This window comes from Plectrocnemia conspersa, unplaced genomic scaffold (assembly GCF_051122295.1).
Source record: "Plectrocnemia conspersa isolate PC_06_02 unplaced genomic scaffold, ASM5112229v1 ptg000008l, whole genome shotgun sequence".
NCBI classification, from domain to species: domain Eukaryota; kingdom Metazoa; phylum Arthropoda; class Insecta; order Trichoptera; family Polycentropodidae; genus Plectrocnemia; species Plectrocnemia conspersa.
Window position 1 is genome coordinate 5,029,569 of NW_028277172.1, and position 20,104 is coordinate 5,049,672.

Genomic DNA, 20,104 nt, shown 5'->3' on the forward strand with positions numbered 1-20,104 from the left:
AGGTCGTACATATTTGACATTATTTTTTTTAAATGAGCTATTTCTTGTATGAAATAAAATAAAAAAATGCTGTCTGTACGTTTTATTTATGAAAAGATTTTCACAATTTGTTTTTGTGAACAATATATTAATATAATAAATCTGTTCTTATGGCAAAATTTCATTGTAAACTGAGCAATAATGGCAAAGCAATTTTGTGTGTGCAGCTGCATTTCTGAAAATATTTATTTAAATTGCTACGCTACAGCAGAGTTTCATTTTTATTAGTCTGGCCGTCTATTTTATATGCTTTATTGTTATTTAATGTAATATTATTAATATTTATACAACGGAAGTACTTTTTCTTTCGTCGGTATATATTGTATGAAATGTCCCAAAAAGCCCAAAAATAATAATTAGTCTGTTAGTCAATGTAATAATAAACGATTATTAAGTAGAATAATAAATACTAGGATTATTGTACTATGACGAAAAAAAATAATCTCAGTCTTATATTCAAAGGCAAAAAAGAGTACAAATATATTTTATGAAAGCTCGTTGATGAAGTCCTTCAAATTAATAAGTGACATATTATTAAGAAAAAGTTGAGGAAAAACTTTTGGAAAGTAATGAAGACCTTGTAAAAAATTAACATGTCTAAAATTAAAAAGGACCTTATATCAGATTCTTGGAATTAATTTTTAAAAAAATTTATTAAACTCCATCGGATTTTTTTAAAGACCGTACATACTTTAAAAATATGTTTTTTATTTAACTGATACTTCTAAAACACTTACTTAAGCATGTACTTTGTATTATCTAATTTATATTTTAAAGTAAATAGCAAAGATAAACTTCAAAAGATTCATTAAAAAAAACGCGTTACATTCAAAACAACCCAATGTCCTAGGGTGATAATTTTAATTTAACTTTAAATGTGTATTAGCTGTTTTAAAATATTGGTTTATTTTATATAAGCAGATGTACCCATTTACCTAATTAATCGATTAGATATTTAAATACGGCTGAGGGGTACAAATTGACCCTATATAAATGTTCATATTTACGAAATATATAAGTTTTATTATTGATAATATAAAGGTCTACTATCAATACAAATATAAATTTTTACTTATAAAACATTACAAATTGTTTTATATTTTAAAATATTTTTTTAATTTAATACTATTTTTATTTTCTCACGATTAAAAAATGGTAATTAAAAATGCTCATTACATTGTAATAAACTTGTATAATAAAAATAATACAATTGAATTAGCTAATGAAGCGTTGCTTTATGGGTTTGACATGCCTCTTTTTATTATACCATACATAAATTAAGGGCTGACACCAAGCATAATTACGCACAGGCAAACAATTAGTAAGGGTTGATAAAAAATTATACATAGTCTTTATTGAAAATTAATGATTTAATTAAAATAATAAATATAAGCTTCACTATATATTAACGCTTAATTAAGCAATTAATACTGATTGGCATATTTTCGTTTCACACGTTAGATCAACACCACTCAATGTTAGCTCAGCCATATTGAAAATTATGTCCGCATGATATATTGATGTTTCTAATATTAGAAAATCGAACAAACATAATAACTAGACCTTGAAAATGGCCAACGATATATACACACTGAGGCAAATTGCCAAAAGCTTATTGTTTTCCAGCTCAATCTGATACCGAAAGGAACGCGTAGTGGCGGAGGTGTAATATAAGAAATATTCAATAGTCTGGGTTTAGAATGCAGAATGCATCTAGAATCCAGGTCAGCTCTTTGCTCCGGGGGATTGGAATTAAATGGAGAAAGATAATTTTCTCGGAAAGGGTTGAGGCTCGCAGGCAAACAAGCGAAAGCCGGGACGGGACACTCTTTCGCAGACAGGACAATAAGGCAGCATAAAAAATAGTATAATAAATTTTATTATAATACGAAGGCGTTCTCTTTTTCAGAATTAATGACAATTCCACGCGAGCTTTAGCCATGGCTTGGAAAAATGAGTTCGCATGAATATATTTTGCGAAAAGTGTCGCATCAACATCCGCATGGTTGTTGAAAACTATTTTATGGAGGCTCTTTTTTATTTCACTGGCTAGACGATGAACCGTTTTTATGACATTTATGTAACATTTTAGTTATGCTTTTAATGATATAGTAAAACCGTTAAAAAATAATATGAATAAATTCATAAATGTGATATTAATTATTTAAGTTATTAATAAAATATTTTTAAATCGCTCGAAAATATTATTGCTGTATTTTATATAACCAGTCAAGATTTTATTTCAAATAGATTTACTGTCAATTAAAAATCGTGGTAGGCGGACGTTTGAATCGGATGTGCGCTTACGTATCTGCGAATTTTTGTGGCAATTAGCAGTTAGAGATACATTGATTAGGTAACCCTTAAACTCAGCTACAAGTTGGCGACACTTACATGAAATTATAAAAATTAAAAAAAAATCACGATTTATATGTAAATAATAATCTTTAACTCCCCAATATTTAATAAATATAATGGATTTGGTATGACATTTTATTTAGCAGATATTATTATGAATGTACACGTCTATATCACCAGACAGATCCCCAGGTTGCAAATGGGGGAAAACTCTTAAGAATCAGCTATCGTGGTGATGCGATCAAGATGTGCCTAGACCAGAATGGTGATCTTGTAGAAAAGCTTTCCTTATAAAATGTCACATCGCTATGACGATTTCAGGACAGTTGCGAATAAGCGTTACCGCTCTAAAATCAGCAAGTCTAAAATTAAATCTGAAGAGATAGGCTCTATAAGTCTTGGCAGACAACTTATCTAATAGAACATAACTTTGAAAATAAATCAAGGAAGATGATCCCCATAAATCTTGGAAGGTAACACAGAGATCAAATCCACGGTAGAAGGCTGCAGCACTAATCAGTACTGTCCCAATTATTAATTGTAATAATTGGAATTGTATTAACAGTGTGGTTGTAGAACTGCGGTACAAAAAACACTGTAGGTGGTTGCCAACGTCTGGATTATAAAATCAATAAAAAAATCGCTAGTTTAATACTATAAAAACATTATGTTACAACATGTTAAGGTAATAATATAAAACCGCAAATACAATTCGATTTTAGTTCACATTACTGCTACACCTTTACCTTAAAGATAATATATTTTTAAATTATATTGAAGAAGTGTATTTGATAAAATAAATACTGAGACGAACTTTTAACTACAATATTAATAATGCGACTTTGTGTTTGCGTTCGTTTCCATTTCAAAAAATCAACTTTATATTATAATAAAGATATTATGAATTTATAAAAAAAAAATAATGAAGGCTAATAATAAATAGTATTATATAATAAAATGAAAAATATAGTTATATATTATAGTTTAAATATAATTAAATAAAATCATTAATAATATTTTTATTATATATATCTACTATTATTATAGAATTTAATTTTTTTTTAATTTTAATTTACTTTAGTACCAACAATGATTTAATAAGCGAAATAAATCATTGAATAACGGAAATATGGTTCATGAAAATGTAATTGAAAAATTATTCTTTCATATCTTTAAGCTCATAGCACATTTTAATATAAAACTCGTAAATTATTATATTAATAAAATATAAATCCTATATATGCCCCGTATAAAAATCACATATAAAAATATTATAGTGAATTATTTTAATATATTTCACATGAAACGAAATCGATTCGATTTGCCAAATTATGTAGTTAAAATGACATAAAACCTTATTTTCATTCTACTTTAACTATATAATAAATGATTGTCATTTTTATTTTTTTTAATTCAATCGATTGTTATTTGCGGTTCTTAAAAATAAAAGATTCAGTGGTCTTCTATAAAAAAATTATAAGAGCGTTTTTAACCATTGATATTCAAAAACAGTAAAAGTTATGCAAAGTCGACCTAAATACGAAGCATTTCTTATAATAAAATTAAGACTATAGCTATAAATCTGGGTTATTGTAAACACTCACATATAAACACAGTGCTTAAAATAGTATAAGTAGCAGAGTCTGTTCCTTTTTAAATGTAAGTAAACAATAACACTGTTTAACGCGTGATTATAGCACTCTTTGTATTTTTGCCCTGTGATTAGATTGTTCACCGGGAGGGATGCACCGTTACGTGTAGGGGCACAGAGCAGAATTAAAATATTGCTCTTGAGATATAATTGTAGAAATTGTTATCTTATCGGTCCTTCACGTTATTTTTAAAACATAAAAATATTTTTTTGTAAGCTTTTGAATCCAAAAAATATAACATTGCAAAGAAATTGCAATTTTTTTATTTTTGTTGTAACCTGACAGGTGTAAGCCCAATGGTACAGATTCACAAATATTTAATCATAATATCAGAAGATTCTGTACAAAAAAAAATAATAGGCGCGGTTAAAGCTAATGGATTATACTGACAACTAAAATACTGTTATTATTATTATTTTATTAATTTATTTAGCTTAATAGCTAATCTTTACATCTAACAAATTTAGTAAACATATATAAAAATATATAAAAAATACATAACAGAAAGAAAAAATATACAATAATAAAGACTTAATATTATAATATTTTATTTCTATATGTACGAAGGTGTTTTTTTATTCCATTTATAAAACCCGTTATATTTTTGCTGTTTCGGATTTCTCTTGGAAGACTATTATATAAATTAAAACCTCCGTACATAATTCCCCTAGCCGTACTCGTTTTCTTATACTTAATTATCTTTAAATTTTCTCTATTTCTAGTATTATATTTATGTACATCTTTATTTCTTATTAAATACTTATTAAAATAGTGTGGTAACATATTATTTTCTAACTTATATATAAATACTAAAACATTCATACTCAATATTTCTTGAACATTCAACCATTCTAATCTATCAATCATACTTTTACAATTAGTTAATCTATTTTTATTTAAGATTACTCTCATTGCCCTATTTTGTAATTTTTGCAACATTTGTTTATCTAATTTATTCAACATATTTAATAGTGTTGCACAATAATTAAAATGGGGCAATATTATACTATTGTAAATTAATTTTTTTGTATTTATACTTAATATATTTCTTAATCTAGATAATAAACCTATTTTTCTACTAATTTTTTTTAATATGTAATTACAATGTTCTTTAAAGTTTAATTTTGTATCAACAATTACTCCTAAATATTTTATATTATCCACTATTTCTATATTAGAGTTATTTATTACTATTTTGGTACTATCATCTAACACATTTTTATAATTAATAAACATACATTTAGTTTTATTCTCATTTAATTTAAGTACATTATTCTTTAACCATATCTCTAACACACCTAATTCATCATTCAAATTACTCACAACTTCTTCAATGTTATCACCCATGCAATAGATCAATGTGTCATCCGCAAATAGATGAACTTTACATTTTCTTACGTTATTAACTATATCATTTATATATAAAACAAACAACAATGGTCCCAATTTAGACCCTTGTGGTACTCCATAATACACTAACCTCTCTTCAGAACATACATTATTTATCTTAACTTTTTGTTTTCTTTTATATAAGTAATTATTAAACCATCTCAAAACTATATCACTTATACCTATACTCTCCAATTTCTTCAACATTATTTCTCTGTCTATTGTTTCGAAGGCTCTCTTGAAATCCAAGAAAACTGCTCCAATGATTTTGTTTGTATCCTTAGCCAACAGCCAATCATTTATCACTACTTGTAATGCAGTTTCAGTGGAATGCTTTTCTCTGAATCCCGATTGTTGTTCACATATTATGTTTTGAGAAGTAATAAATTCCTTTAATTGTTTGATTACAACTTCTTCTATTATTTTTTCTATACACGGTAGCATGTTGATTGGTCTCATTTCTTCAACTTTTTTACTATTTTTTATTTTAGGTATAGGTACAATAGTAGCAATCTTTAAATTTTCAGGCATTTCTCCTAATGAGAGTGCTTTATTTATTAAATAATTTAATTTAGTTCCTATTATTTCCCATGTTTCTTTAATTATATTTATATCTAGTTCATCAGTACTAGTTCCTTTTTTAAATTTACATATTATGTTATGAATTTCATCTAATGATACTGATTTAAATTTACTAAATTTTACAATTAATGTTTTATTATTATATTGTACTAAATTACTAATCCTTGGTATTGAATTTACAATTTCTTCTATGCTCTCAATGTAATATGTATTCATCTTTTCTGCCATTATATAAGGATCTTGATATATATTTCCATTAATTTCCATTTTTATTATGTCGTTTTTCTGAGTTGGATTAATTAATTGTTTTATTGATTTCCACATCTTATTTGGATCATTTTGTATTTCATCTATCAATTTTTCATACCATTTCTTTTTAGCCATTCTTAATACTTTGACTGCCATATTTCTACATTGTGTGTATGTTTTCCATTTTTCATTAAAGACTTTATATTCTATTTGTTCTGTTTTTAATATTTGAAAAATTTTGTATGACTCATCTCTTTTCTTTATAGCATTTTTAACATCATCATTAAACCACGGTTTTGGGTTGTAACGATATTCCTTTTTAAAATTATATTGACTTTTTGTTTTACAATCTACTATATTCTTATAAATTTTGTTCCATATCCTATTAACATCCATATTATCTACATTCCAGTCACATTTTTGTAATTCTAATCTTAATTTATTAAAATTAATTTTTTTAATTATATCAATTTTTTTTGTTTTTTTAAACTTAAGTTCATTATGTTTTTCTATATAAATATATACAATTGAATGGTCAGTTATTCTTGGAGTTGATTTTACTTCACAATAAATTTTTTTGTTGTTGGTAAATACTAAATCTATTAATGTGCTCGATCTATTATTAGTCCTTGTATTTTCTTTGACACATTGTCTTAAACCAAATATATTTGATATTTTTTCTAATTTTGCTGTGTAAAAATCTTCACATTTGTTCCAATTAAAATTCCAATCTAATATGCATGTTAGATTTCTGCAATACTACGATTTTTTTTATAATTTCTATATGGATATTTAATTAACTGAAGCATGTGAATGGCGAATAGCACAAGCAACCCCTTGCTTCGGATTTTTCAAATAAATAAGATATGGGAATTTCTTACCACCATTTTGGGTTTGTGGCAGCGGCCCGAGGCTCTCTTCTTCCGTTTCCTTTCCGCGGATCAGCTGACTTTGTCGTCCATTTCCGTTCACTCGCTCACCGCAACGGCTGAAAGGGCCGCCGCGGCAAGATGGCGGCCGCTGCTCGGGCTAACATTGCAGTGGCGTTTTGGTGCTGGTTCGCGCGATGGACGCATCGCGATCACAGCGCCGCCTGCGGCGCAAAAATTCAATCGCACTAACACTTTTTTGGCACACAAGCGCTAGCACCGCCTAGCGGCGCGATTTAAAAATTTCAAACGAATCTGTAACAAAAGAAATATTTTTTTAATAATAGGCTGGTTCAAGGAGCGTCAAAACATCAGCACCGAAGTATAAATTAAATTTGTACATATTTTTTTATTAAAAATCTTTCTATCAAAACTTGGTATATTTTGATTTTTAAGTGAACTAGTGAAAATAAAAATAAATAATAAAAAAATATAAAACAACCACTTCATAGGTTACACGGTAGTGTAAACTTCTCATGGCATAAGCTTCGGCGCGCACACTTTGAACGTTTGGACACTAAATGGACAATTGCCAATATAATAACACTTATATTTAGTGAAGCATATTCCGTGGACTATTTAGATAAAAATATATCTGAATAAAAATAAAAATGTGCAAAAATTAAAAAGGATTTCATGTATGTAAAACTTGCATTTTTTCACTTCGCCAGCCATCCCTATCATAAAAAAGAGGCCGGCAAGCTGCAGCGGCGTAATTTCTCTACTAAATACTGGGAACTGATATATACCGTTAGATTTGCTTAATATAAAGAAAATGTATTGCCTAAGATCAACCAAATATTGACACGTTCCGCATATCATAGATGTTTAAAAAATTAAAAAAACCGCGCTAAAATATTGGCCGATGAGACTGGATGACATAGATAGGGTGGGCCAAAAATATGTTTCTAGACTATTTATGTTAATCCCCTACAATAAGAATAATTTTATTCTCCACTTCTGCTTTTAAGCAATATGGGCATCGTCATTTTTGTAGTTCTAAGTCACAAATATATCGCTTTCAACAAACAAGATTTACGGATTTAAAAAAAATATGTAATACCGGTAGTACTAAAAGCCAATTTATGCCACAATACCGGTATTGCAACCTTGACACATGGTGTACTCAGCTAATTCGTTTGAAAGTGACTCAGAGACTATAAAAAAAAATTCTCTTATAATTTATAGATGGATAATCTTACACCAAGACATTCATGAATCCAAGAAAGCGAAAGAAAAAATCAATAGATTTTATTGGGAATTAATTTCTTACCCAACGTCTTCTTTAGACAGTACTTTAAACGACTAGCAAATATTTAGACCCTGAAGCAGTTTTTAGGTGGAATAAAATATTTTACAAAAACGGATATAAAAAACTACATTAAAGAATTTATTGCTTCAAAAAATACATTATTTTTCGAATCAAATATAAAAAAATTAGATTAAATAATTGTAGAAAAATATGGAGAATATATAATTCAGTAGAAGTATTGCAAATGTGATTGCAACACATTTTATTTTTTTATTACATTCCTTATTGTATGGCAATAACTAAAAATATTAATTAATAATAATTGTCGACCAAAATAAATTTTTACGAAAATCTAAGAAAATACTAATAAAATAATAATTAAATATCTAATATTTCAAAATATCTGTACAACTTAGTATGTTGATTTTTTTACTTTAATACAATCACCACACAAATTCCGACCACTTAATATTATTTCATCATGCAAGATTCGGTGCAGTATTCTGGAAGTATGTCATAAACAACGAATTCTATTTTCAGACTTTCACATTCTACGAACTTAAACAATCACAAAATTGCGTCAACACTACAGCACAACTTTTAATCGGGCAAATGTGTTTCACAAACAAACGTAAATCTTTATCGAACGCTTTCAAAACAATTAATCGTTCACCCTTTTAAGACTACACAAACTTTGCAGACCTTTAAAGCAGAAGCGGAAAAGACAGGCGACTTTTAATGGCGCCATTAGCCGGAGAAATATTACGGTAATACGTGGTGACACAAACGTGAAATGAATGCAGCTTACACGTGAAACGTTTTAATAACACCATTTATAAACGTCTAAGTTATTGTTGTGCATTCCAAATATGTTTCTAAATATTTATATTCTGAGACAGTTTTAGATTGTTAAAATTGAAACAGCACTTTACATAAAACGATTCTGGTGTTATTTGCTTTGTTGTTTGTTTCTATTTAAATATATTTAGCACACACAGAATAGGTTTATTTATTTACAATATATTACATAAAGTACACAAATAAGTTCCTTGCAAACAAATTATTTTAATAATTATTTATCACTTTCAAGTTTATTAAATCAATATTTAATTTTCAGTCAATGAACAATATAATATTATATAATTAAGCTTCAGCCGATGTGTCAAATATATTTACATAAATGAGATAATTTATGTTTTAATTATACATGAGTACGTATTTTGTTATATTTGTGTTGGCCAACATCTCGACTCCACATTCTGATATTAAAAAAATTTACGATGGAAGAATGTTATCCAAAATTGTATGTTACATATATGAATTTCTAAAAAAATTTGGCAACTACGGCCTTTAAAAATATTTTTGAAGTAATATGAAATTCATTATATATCTGTAAATGCTAAAGATGGTTTTAAGGAAAATCATCGATAAATCAGAATGCCTAGTTGTAGGTATTATCTCATCAATTTTATTTTCCAGACCTTGCTCCTTCGGACTACCATTTATTTGGTAAATGGCAAAATGCACACTATGTGAATATATCTAAGCCTTCAACATTTCATGGCAATGAAATTAAAAAATTGACCGAAAGGTGAAAGAAAATTATAGTTGAAAACATTTAGACATGATATTAAAAAACATCATTTTGTGATTACCTAATATATCCAATATTGTGTGCTAATAGAAACTAAATGTAAATTATTGCTTACATTCAGGAATTAATACAGATCACATGCACCAAACACGTGAAACCAATTAAACAAACAGTAACGCGCTCAATTAAAAGCAGAACAGAATCAACATCATTATTATTGCTAATAAGGTTTCGTTCAAAGAGCAAAGCTACAATATTGGCCAGTATATTGTGCTTATGTAATGTCTATAAATAATTTATTTTTAATATTAACATGACCTTGTCCCTGTGCTTTGTGATCGATAAGCCTCGGTTTTTGAATAATTGTAAGTGCCTATATAATGTAAACATATATTTAATTTAATATAAAATATAGAGAGACAATGAAATAAAATTACTTAACTAAAGACAGTTGTAATTAATAATATTATACAATTAATATAATATTAAAAAATCAAACAACACTCAATATGATGATAAGCATATTTTTAGGTTAATTCCAACTGCTATTAAATATAATAAATACATATGCTCTTTCACAAAGCAAAGAACAAGTGTTATTGATAAATTATTCAGGACACAAAAATATATTCTAAAAATAAATGTGACACATAAGGATCGAATTTAAAAGGCAACAAATTAAATAGTCAGAATTTAAATTATCCTTGGGTCAGACTAAAAGTCAAATCTCGGTCAGAATTTTATTAACAGCCCAGTCATAATTATATTATTCAGGGTTAAAATAAATATAAAATAATTTAAATAAAAATATCATACCGTCTGAATAAAAATAAAGGACGATCAGAATTAAAATAATGAATGGTCATAAATATATCATTTGGGGTCAGAATATATTTCAAATGGTTATAAAAAAAAATTACAGTCAGAATAAAAATATAAGATGATCAGAATTAAAATATATGAATTAAAAAAAAACATGTATAAATATATATGAGTAATAAATTATTTAATTTAGAAATATCTTATTAGTTATGAATAACTCTCAACAAATCTGCAACGAATCTATTTAATTATATGTAGGACGCGAAGGTAATCAGAGAACGAAGCCCGAATAACAACAGAACGGCGGTGGAGAGCACGTTTGGCTTGTTGTATTGCCATCTGACAATGTTGCGAGCCCAATCAAGGAAGTTGCTCCTAAAACTGCTGACATGAAAATGACAGATCAACTAATTGTACCAATCTTCAGCGTTATTTACTTTGCTTCACTATACAATAACACTATTGCCAACTAAAAAAATGATTCTGATCATCTACCAAAATAATTCTTACCGTTTAATAAAAATTCTAATTAATAAATTTTAGTTATTAAATATAAATTCTAAAAAAAGAATATTACAACGATTTTTAATTTCATAAAAATTAAAAATAGGCTACAAGTAAAATCAGTTAACGTGTTTGTTTGATCGTTGCAGCCGAAAAAATGTGTCTTAGGAAAATATATTTACTATCTGGTTTTCGGCGAAAATAATTGCTAGAAGAATTGAGCACATTGTAAGTTACATCAATAGTCAATTAAATAGCGAAGCAATGAATTTTAAGTAGATTTTTTTAGCCTCATCCAATTGAATCAAGATTTTAATGTCAAATATGTCAAATTATAGCACGAGCATTTTTCAAAGTAGCGAATATATCGTAAAATTAAAAAGTTTTTATGAATAATCTATATAGAACAACTACAGACGAAAATATTTTTATTAAAGTTGAAAAACGTCACAAATCAAATATAAATTAAATTCACTAAAAAGTGTCACATTTGATGTTGGTAAAAATATGTGCATAATGGGTTTAGTATTAGTTAATTAAAAAATTAATTGTGGAAATTTAAGTTATAAAGTCTCTATTTATTTATTGTATTATTCACCAAAAGGTACTTTATGAGAAACATCTCAATCTATCATGTGTTATTGAAGCAATTGTGCTAGCGGTGAACGAAACTGTAGTCAGTTCTTTGAATTTCTTATTAGTATCTAGATTTTAGCATACATCTGTTTGATGGCTAAGTCATTGTAAAACTTTATTGATATTTTTGAATTCAGAATAATAAATGACATTGGAAATTAGCCTATACTACAGATTTTAAGGGATTTCTAAAAAAAATTAACTCAAAACTAGAAGAAAAAGCAATGCTCAGATATGAAACATTTTTTCAAGCGCATTATAATTTTGAATTTTATGTATTGAATAAAGACGGGTTTTTAACTTATAAAACCAAAAAATACTAGTTAAAATGGAACACTACCGTAAAAACTAGCAAAAACTACCTAACGGTAATCATTTTGTAATTGGTCGTCCCGCCGAAAGGGATGAAAAACAAAATAATCTATATAGAGGGTCATGGGTATAAATACAAGTACGCGACAATCTTATAAAAAAATGTTTTGAGACTTCTACTGACGTTTGCAATTGAATCGAAAGGCGTCAGAACTTTAAGAGCTCTTCAACTTGGAATGAGTTTCTGTGAACTTTAATTAACTTCAAACCATCTAAGATCATAGAAGTCAACGCTTCTCTCTTAACATTATTTGGTCCAACTCGATGTCCAGAATACAGAGTTGAACCACCTTAAGAGACGTCTAGTTCCTACGGACGCACCCATGGAAAATTTACGTTTAATTAGCATATACAAAATGTATACAACGATATCAAATGTTCCACTAAAATTAAATTATAAAAAAACACAATTTTTATTAATAATAAAAAAAATCTCACGCTAAGATAATGCCAAATTAACCATCGTCATATTCATTTGTGAGATTATAAAAATCTAGGAAAACCTAATCTGTGCTAATAAATCGAAAATAAAATTAAATAATAATTGTTGATTTCAGATACGATAAAAATTAAATACGCAAATGTTGATATAGGATTCGAACCCATGTCTTTCGGGTATTAGTCACTAGTCTATCGTGCTGGTAATTATTTGTACGATACCCTTGTTGGAACACTTTGCGATAATACCTCTCTCGTTTCAGCAGGAGATTTACAATAATGGTCCTCATTTAAATACCACTAGATAGTCATACGGTTAAAAATCATTTATATAATACTGCGGTTAGGAAAATTGTATGGCGTTTTATAAACTCATTCTACTGAAACTGGAATATATTTTATAAAACACACCGAATAATATCATGATTGATGTTCAGACCAGTTTTGGTATTCAATTTATATTATAACGCGAGATATATTGTGGCAATTTATAATGAAAACCGAATATAATTCATGCTTTGTATTGTGTGCGTCGTTAATAATACGAAATATTATATTTAATCATGATGAAAATATAAATATTACGTAATATATAGTATAGTTGTCAAAATTTGTCTGTCTCACTAAATCTTAAAATTAAAACATTCTAGCAATTTTTTTATGTAATTCACAAACGTACTTCAGGCTCTCGCCACAAGAGTTTTAAAATAAGAATATGTTTTATTTTTTTATTGTAAATTTTTGCGGAAAATATGATCTATGAAATGTTTTTATAAATAGTTAGTTGTATTTTTATTTCGATTTTTAAAACCTTATTTACTAATGGTTGGATTTGAAATTGGGCCTAACCACAAGCGCATTCGTCTTTTAATTAGCTTTACTGAAGGACTGATTGTTAATCAGTCAATAACCATATATTTTTTATTACTCTCACTAAAAAAATTAGCTACTTTAAATAATATATATATATATAGCAACGTAGTGCATACTATATTAATACATGTATGGAGTAGTAATGTCATTCCTAAGTAATGACAATCTGATTGATCGTGTAAGGTTGCTAGTATATAACTGTAGCACAGTTTCACAATAGAAAGGCAGTCTAAGTACTTCCAAGAACTGAAACTACTTCAAATCAAAAGGGTAACTTGAAGACCGATTCCAAAGCTTAAATTTGGCACCGATATAATTAAACGATAAAAGGCTTTCCCGTTCCACTGACGTAAGTTAACTTTAGTCCGACGAGATTTTCAACTTGTCTCAGGACCTTGTAGTAGTTCGCATGTATGATAACACCTAGGGGTCGTATTGTTTTCGAGGAGGCATGTGGGGATCGCGAAAGCTTGCCAACAATAAAAATAAACGGCGCAGAGCGAGATTTTCACAAAGGGAAAGAAAACATCCGACAAAAGGTGCGAACAATACAACACAGGCAACCCATTAAGTTCCTGGCTCTTTTGTTTCGCGGAACGATTTTCATACAATTCTAATTAGACTTTCGCTTTTGCCATTCAGTGTGAATTTTTTAAGGGTGAAACACAGTAGCGTTAACCCTTAGGCATCCAAATAATTTTAACCAATATTAGGATTGATTATTCAAATATTTACTCATTTAAAAGTATACCGAATATATAAAGGTTACACAGAACCCTCTCCCGTTTCTCGTATATAAAACGGATAACAATGGTCAAGAAGTATAGGACAACCAAGTACTTAAAATTTACTTTATTTTATCAACTTCATTACTTCGTTTTATATGCTGAATCAGTTATATTTTAACTGCAAAGTGTAGCATTTTTTCTATTATTAAACTAGTAACTCTCAAAGAATATTATTTATATACTTTAATTTACTTGAATGTGCATATATATATTTCTTGAATATTTTTTTTATTTCGAAAGAAATAAAGTACAAGGTATTGCTCAATAAACTAGGACAAACTCTAAGCTTTTATCTAGATGGAAAAAAATATTTCTTTCGTAAAAAGGTAACGTTGCTTCATAATTTATGAACAAAGGCAGCTGAGGTCTAAAAATATCAAATCGTTAGTCAGTGTCCAAGCAAAACAAAGCAACAGTTGTTTGATTTTGTGATTATGATAGGATGCGAACCCTTCCAGTGTTTAATCACAAACTAGAGCAAAGATAATTAATTAAAATAACAGGCAACTGTTGCATTGGCCCCAATGGTTATCGTTGGATAACTGCCAATTATTAAAGTAACACATGTCTGCCATTAAACCTTCAATATATGTAAAAAAAATTTTTTGTAAATATGTATAAACTAAGAATAATATATTTACACTTGAAATATATAAAATGCAAAAAACACCATAAAATTTAGATTGAATAGGCTTATAAAATAACTAAACCAAATTTTTGTAAGATAATGCATAATGCAGTGATTTTTTAAGTCATGTACTTGGCGAGTGTTAGCCAGTAATTGGTGATGATAACGAATTAAACATATTTTATTTTTGGCTATTGAGACAATTAGATGAGGCCAATTGAGAATCAATTACATTAGTGTCTATTAGTATTAAGCGATTCAATTTATAAACAGAAAGAAGTGACTCAATTTAGAATGTTTCTAATCAGAATTTATGACAAAGTTCTGACTCCAAGAAAACGTTTAACGACACCCCTTGATTTAAATAATTAAATATTTATTTAAATAATAAATAAACTAGTGGTATAAGTCAGTGAATAATATTTGAGTTATAAAAGTAAAGTCTTAAGAGTATAAGAGTTTACGCTGTAGTCGTCGGTGCTTGCGCGTGAATTGTGTCTGAGAGTAGGTACCGTAGTCGTCATTGATTGCCAAACACTTTTTAAGTGATTGTCGTTACTCATGTGCTTTACGAGTGCTAGATAATTAGTGTCAAAGTATAACATTAGGTGACTCAATTTAAAAACAAATAGCAATTGTTCAATTTAGAATGTTGCTAATTAGATTTTTTGGTAATGTGCTGATTTCAATAAAACCTTTAACGATACCAGTTCAGAGAGATTTAAATTTCTTATATTGTTTTTTTTTGCAGGCGTATATCATAATATTTTTTAATTAAGAATAGTATGGTGAAGCACGATTTAAAAAAATGATTTTATGTCGATTTAAGCACGATAAATCAGTGACTAATATCTTAGACCTTGGCAGCAAAATCTAATCGAAAAGTCTTAAGAGTCTGAGAGTCGTCGCTATGATCGTCGATGATTGCCAGTGATGATTTGTTAGTCATGTGCCTGCCAGTAATTGGATATGTAGACGAGTTTTTAATTTTTTTATTGTGGTCTTTCGATAAAGTTGAATAAACAGGAGACTACTGTCAATGTTTAACATTAAGCGATTTAATTTAGAAACAGAGAAATAAAACCCTTAACGACACTCCTTAAGAGAAACTTAATATTTAATTTTTATGCCGCGTTACTAGATATGCAATGATGTTTTTTTGAAAGCTCAAGTGGAATTTTTTATTCTCCGTTCTTATTACATTAATAAAAAGTATTATATATAGGCATTAAAATGTTCAACTATAATATGTTCTTAAAAAAGTTTTTTTACTAACAAAACTGTACAAAAAAATAGTTTAAAATAATTATACTTCCGAGATTAGAAATAAGACATTTACAACCTACAACACTATAAATACCGATCAGTTTCTAAATCAAATTTTATTCTATTTTTACAGTCCCTAATTGCCAGATATTTTATGCTTGTTTATCTGAAGTATTGATAAACCTTTTTGATCACAGCAGTAGATATCATCAGTTAAATAAATATTTATATAAGATTTTAATAAATAAATGTAAAGAATGTCAACAACAAAGTACATCAAAAATCTATTCAATTCTTGATTAAAATGTAAATATATTTTTGAAGCACTTTTTGTCGCTCACCTTTCTATGCCACGATTTTAATTCATTTTTTTTTGTAGTAGGTCACAGATTTCCATCGCCCGAGAGCTTTCGCCTTCATTCATTGAGGCGTAATAAGAAAGTAGTCCGCATCCTTAACCCAGATGCTGAATTGTAGATTCCAGCCTCGACTTTTATTTTTTTTACTCTCTACATTCGCAGCGGAATTTCGAATCACTTGCACATACCTATTAAATATAATAAAATTTTCAACATCGTACCGGTTTGGGTTACCGCCAGAATACATTAACCACGTGGTTAGTAAACCGCGACTCCGGATAATGTAGGTAATGGTTTCGACCTAAAAACATCCCCTGGTATAATTTTGGATAATATCGAACGTGAGTACGTCTTAGAGATAAATCAAAATTTGTATTAATATTGCTTACAAATATCAATGACTCAATTTAGTATGTTAGCTAATTAGGGTTCTTGACAATGTGCTGATTCCGAGAAAACCCTTAACAATACCCCTTTAGATAGATTTGAATGTCTTCTTCTAGGTTGTTTACGTGCGTATAATATATTAATTAGGCGAAGCTTTTTTTTATAAGAAATGCTATATTTATTATAGCAAGATATACCAGTGGTATAAGTGAGTAAGACAATGAATCAAATCTTATATGGACTCTGTTGTTTTTCAGTTTAAATCGTATCCGGGAGTTCAGAATTAGTAAATATTAATTAATTATAATTTCAATCAATCATCACAGAATAGATTTTCTTAGATTTGCTAAATCACACGGATGAATATTGTGATATATGATTAAAATAGAATTGAGATTGCTTATTAGATTATGTGTTAGTTGTAATAATTGTTCATAAATAATAATAATAAAAATCACAGATTAACAGACTTATTTCAGACTGGGGTCTCACTACTGACTTGATAATCATTGGTTTACAATCCCAAGACCTCTACAGATTAAATTGTGATTCTTAAATTTTGATCTGATTACACTTTAGCAAGTGATAAACTAAGATATAGCAGCCTTTAAATTTTAATAAATACATATCCATTATCATAACCTACTACGTTAAAGCACCGTTTAAATTAAAAAGTCATCAGTAGTAATTAATCAGCATCACAATAAGATTTAAGTCGCAATGTTTAAAGAAAATGAAGACTACTCCAGGGGTATATTGAAAATCTTTTATTTGAAGTATTAGGTTACCATTAAAAATTATTTAATAATTTTTAATAATAACTTAATATTATTTATATTAAATATTTCAAGATTATTTTGTATTTGTTATAAATTCAAGAATCTGAACTCATATACAATTTTTGACAAGTCTCTTTATAAATATTCTTTTTTAATAAAAAATAATTCTTTTAATACTATTTCTAAACCATATATTTTTGTGTACGAAAATTGAAGCTTTTCCAAGCACATGCAAAATAATTTACCTAGAAGTGGATCAGAAATAATTTTCCCAGAGAGACACGTGTTATATACACAGAGGACACAAATCCTATCACTTCACCCACGAGTTTGGTTACACCCACACATATCCATCTCACTTTCAATTTTCTCTATCAATGCTTTATGAGGGTTTCCATCTTCTAGTGTCGTTTTTGAACAACGATTCGGAAAATTGACGAAGAGGTTTTTCAGCCCTTTTCTATCGATTCAATGATTGCTGACTCGTTGATAGGCAGTAAGTTTGTTAAAAAATATTTTTTCAATCGTAAGAATCACTGAGTTATTTACTACGCCTTATTTTCATAAAACTTAAGCAATAGCTTTATTTCCAAGCTGTAGTATATATTACATAAAAATATAAATAAATAAGTAGCTGTAGATATGTACAGTTAATTATTTGCGAAGAAAAAAGTTTAAGAATGTGTAAGCAAGGCTTTAATGGAGTTCACCTTTTACGTTCTCAAAAAAAAATATTCAAGAAGTACTTAGTAACTTAATGCACGCCTTACTCTTAGCACCTCATAATCTTGCCTTATTTATTTGAAACTTGAAAGTGGCACGCTTAAAAGTAATTCGTAAATATTTAATTGTTTTATAAATTAAACTTATCACAAAGCTAACATTTACTTAATATATTTTAACAGTATTATGTATTTTATTTTGTATTATGGGCTCAACATTCCCTAGAGTTGCGTTTATTTTATTCGATCGGTTCAAGGGCATTCAAAACAAGCTTTTTTATAAGCCATTTATTATATCGCTCTTTTTACGTATCATTAATTCAATTTATTTACTTTTTACGAATTTATTTTAAAGAAATAGTATTTAGCTTATATCATTTTAAATCTATGTAAATTATAATATTTTATAAACGAAACAGTCAAATAGTATACAAAAAAACTCAATAAGTATAGTAAGATGTAATGAATCATAACTAAGCAAAATAGTTATTTATTATGACAGTGTTCTTTAATTGACGATATAAAAATCAATATCAATAATTGCTATAGCTTGATATAGAGAGAGGTGCTAAATAATGCTGTATTTAATGGTTAAACTTTACATCTAGCTAGCTCTTAATAAATTAAAAGTGTACTTTTTGATACATATAAGTACTTAGACATTTAGTTATGTTTTATGCCTAGATTTATTTCATGCTTGCTCTTCAATTTACTCGTTAAAATCATTAACTCAGTATTTTTAAAATAATAATATAAATTGTGAGTGGTTTTAACCACGCGCTCCATTAGTTACATTTTACTGGTTACCATAACAACCACTTGAACAACAAAACAAATCTTTCACTATATTGCTACGAAATTTCAGATCACACATTACACAACAAAAGAGAGATCTTAGTAGCACAAAAACCACTTTTGTATTAGAAGACGCGCGCCAGAGACAATACTTTTAACCCTGCATATAATTACTTTTGTTCTTCGCGAATTCTTAATTATCAAAACGTGAACCAACCATTATCACCACTAATAAAAACTACATTTTTTATGTGAAGACGCGCACCAGACAATACATCAACCCTGCATATACTACCATTGCTCTTTGAACGATCGCCAAAGTAGCAACCTGGACCGTGTTTTTCTAAATGCACATTTTGGAGGAGTGTTTAGGAATCAATGCAATTCGTTCATAATATCACAATTTTTGTCAAAATGACTATTTTCAATCAATTTTGACAATAGGAAGTGACGAATTTCGAACCTCAATTTATTAAAATGTTTTTTTTGCATTATTTTATGCCAAATTTTATTTTATGATAGATGCCGAAATCCAAAATAGATTTAAATAAGTAAAATATGCAAATATATGCTAAAATTGGGTAAAGGCCTGATGAAAGCTCCTCTTGCCACAAAAACTCATTTATGTTAATAAATGATTTTGTATAGCTTTAGGCTAAGCTCAATAATCCCTTCACCAAAAAATTGTAAA

General features: G+C 28.1%; 1 protein-coding gene across 1 annotated transcript in view; it reads right to left on the minus strand.

Moving 5' to 3' along the window:
• The window catches only part of LOC148232783 (multiple PDZ domain protein-like), a 243,705-nt gene that overhangs the window by 209,426 nt on the left and 14,175 nt on the right, over positions 1–20,104 (minus strand). Inside the window, exon 3 of the mRNA XM_088191080.1 lies at positions 7,151–7,453. Within this exon, the coding sequence (XP_088047206.1) occupies positions 7,151–7,156 (6 nt within the window). The 5' untranslated portion in view covers positions 7,157–7,453. The remainder of the gene's footprint in view (positions 1–7,150; positions 7,454–20,104) is intronic.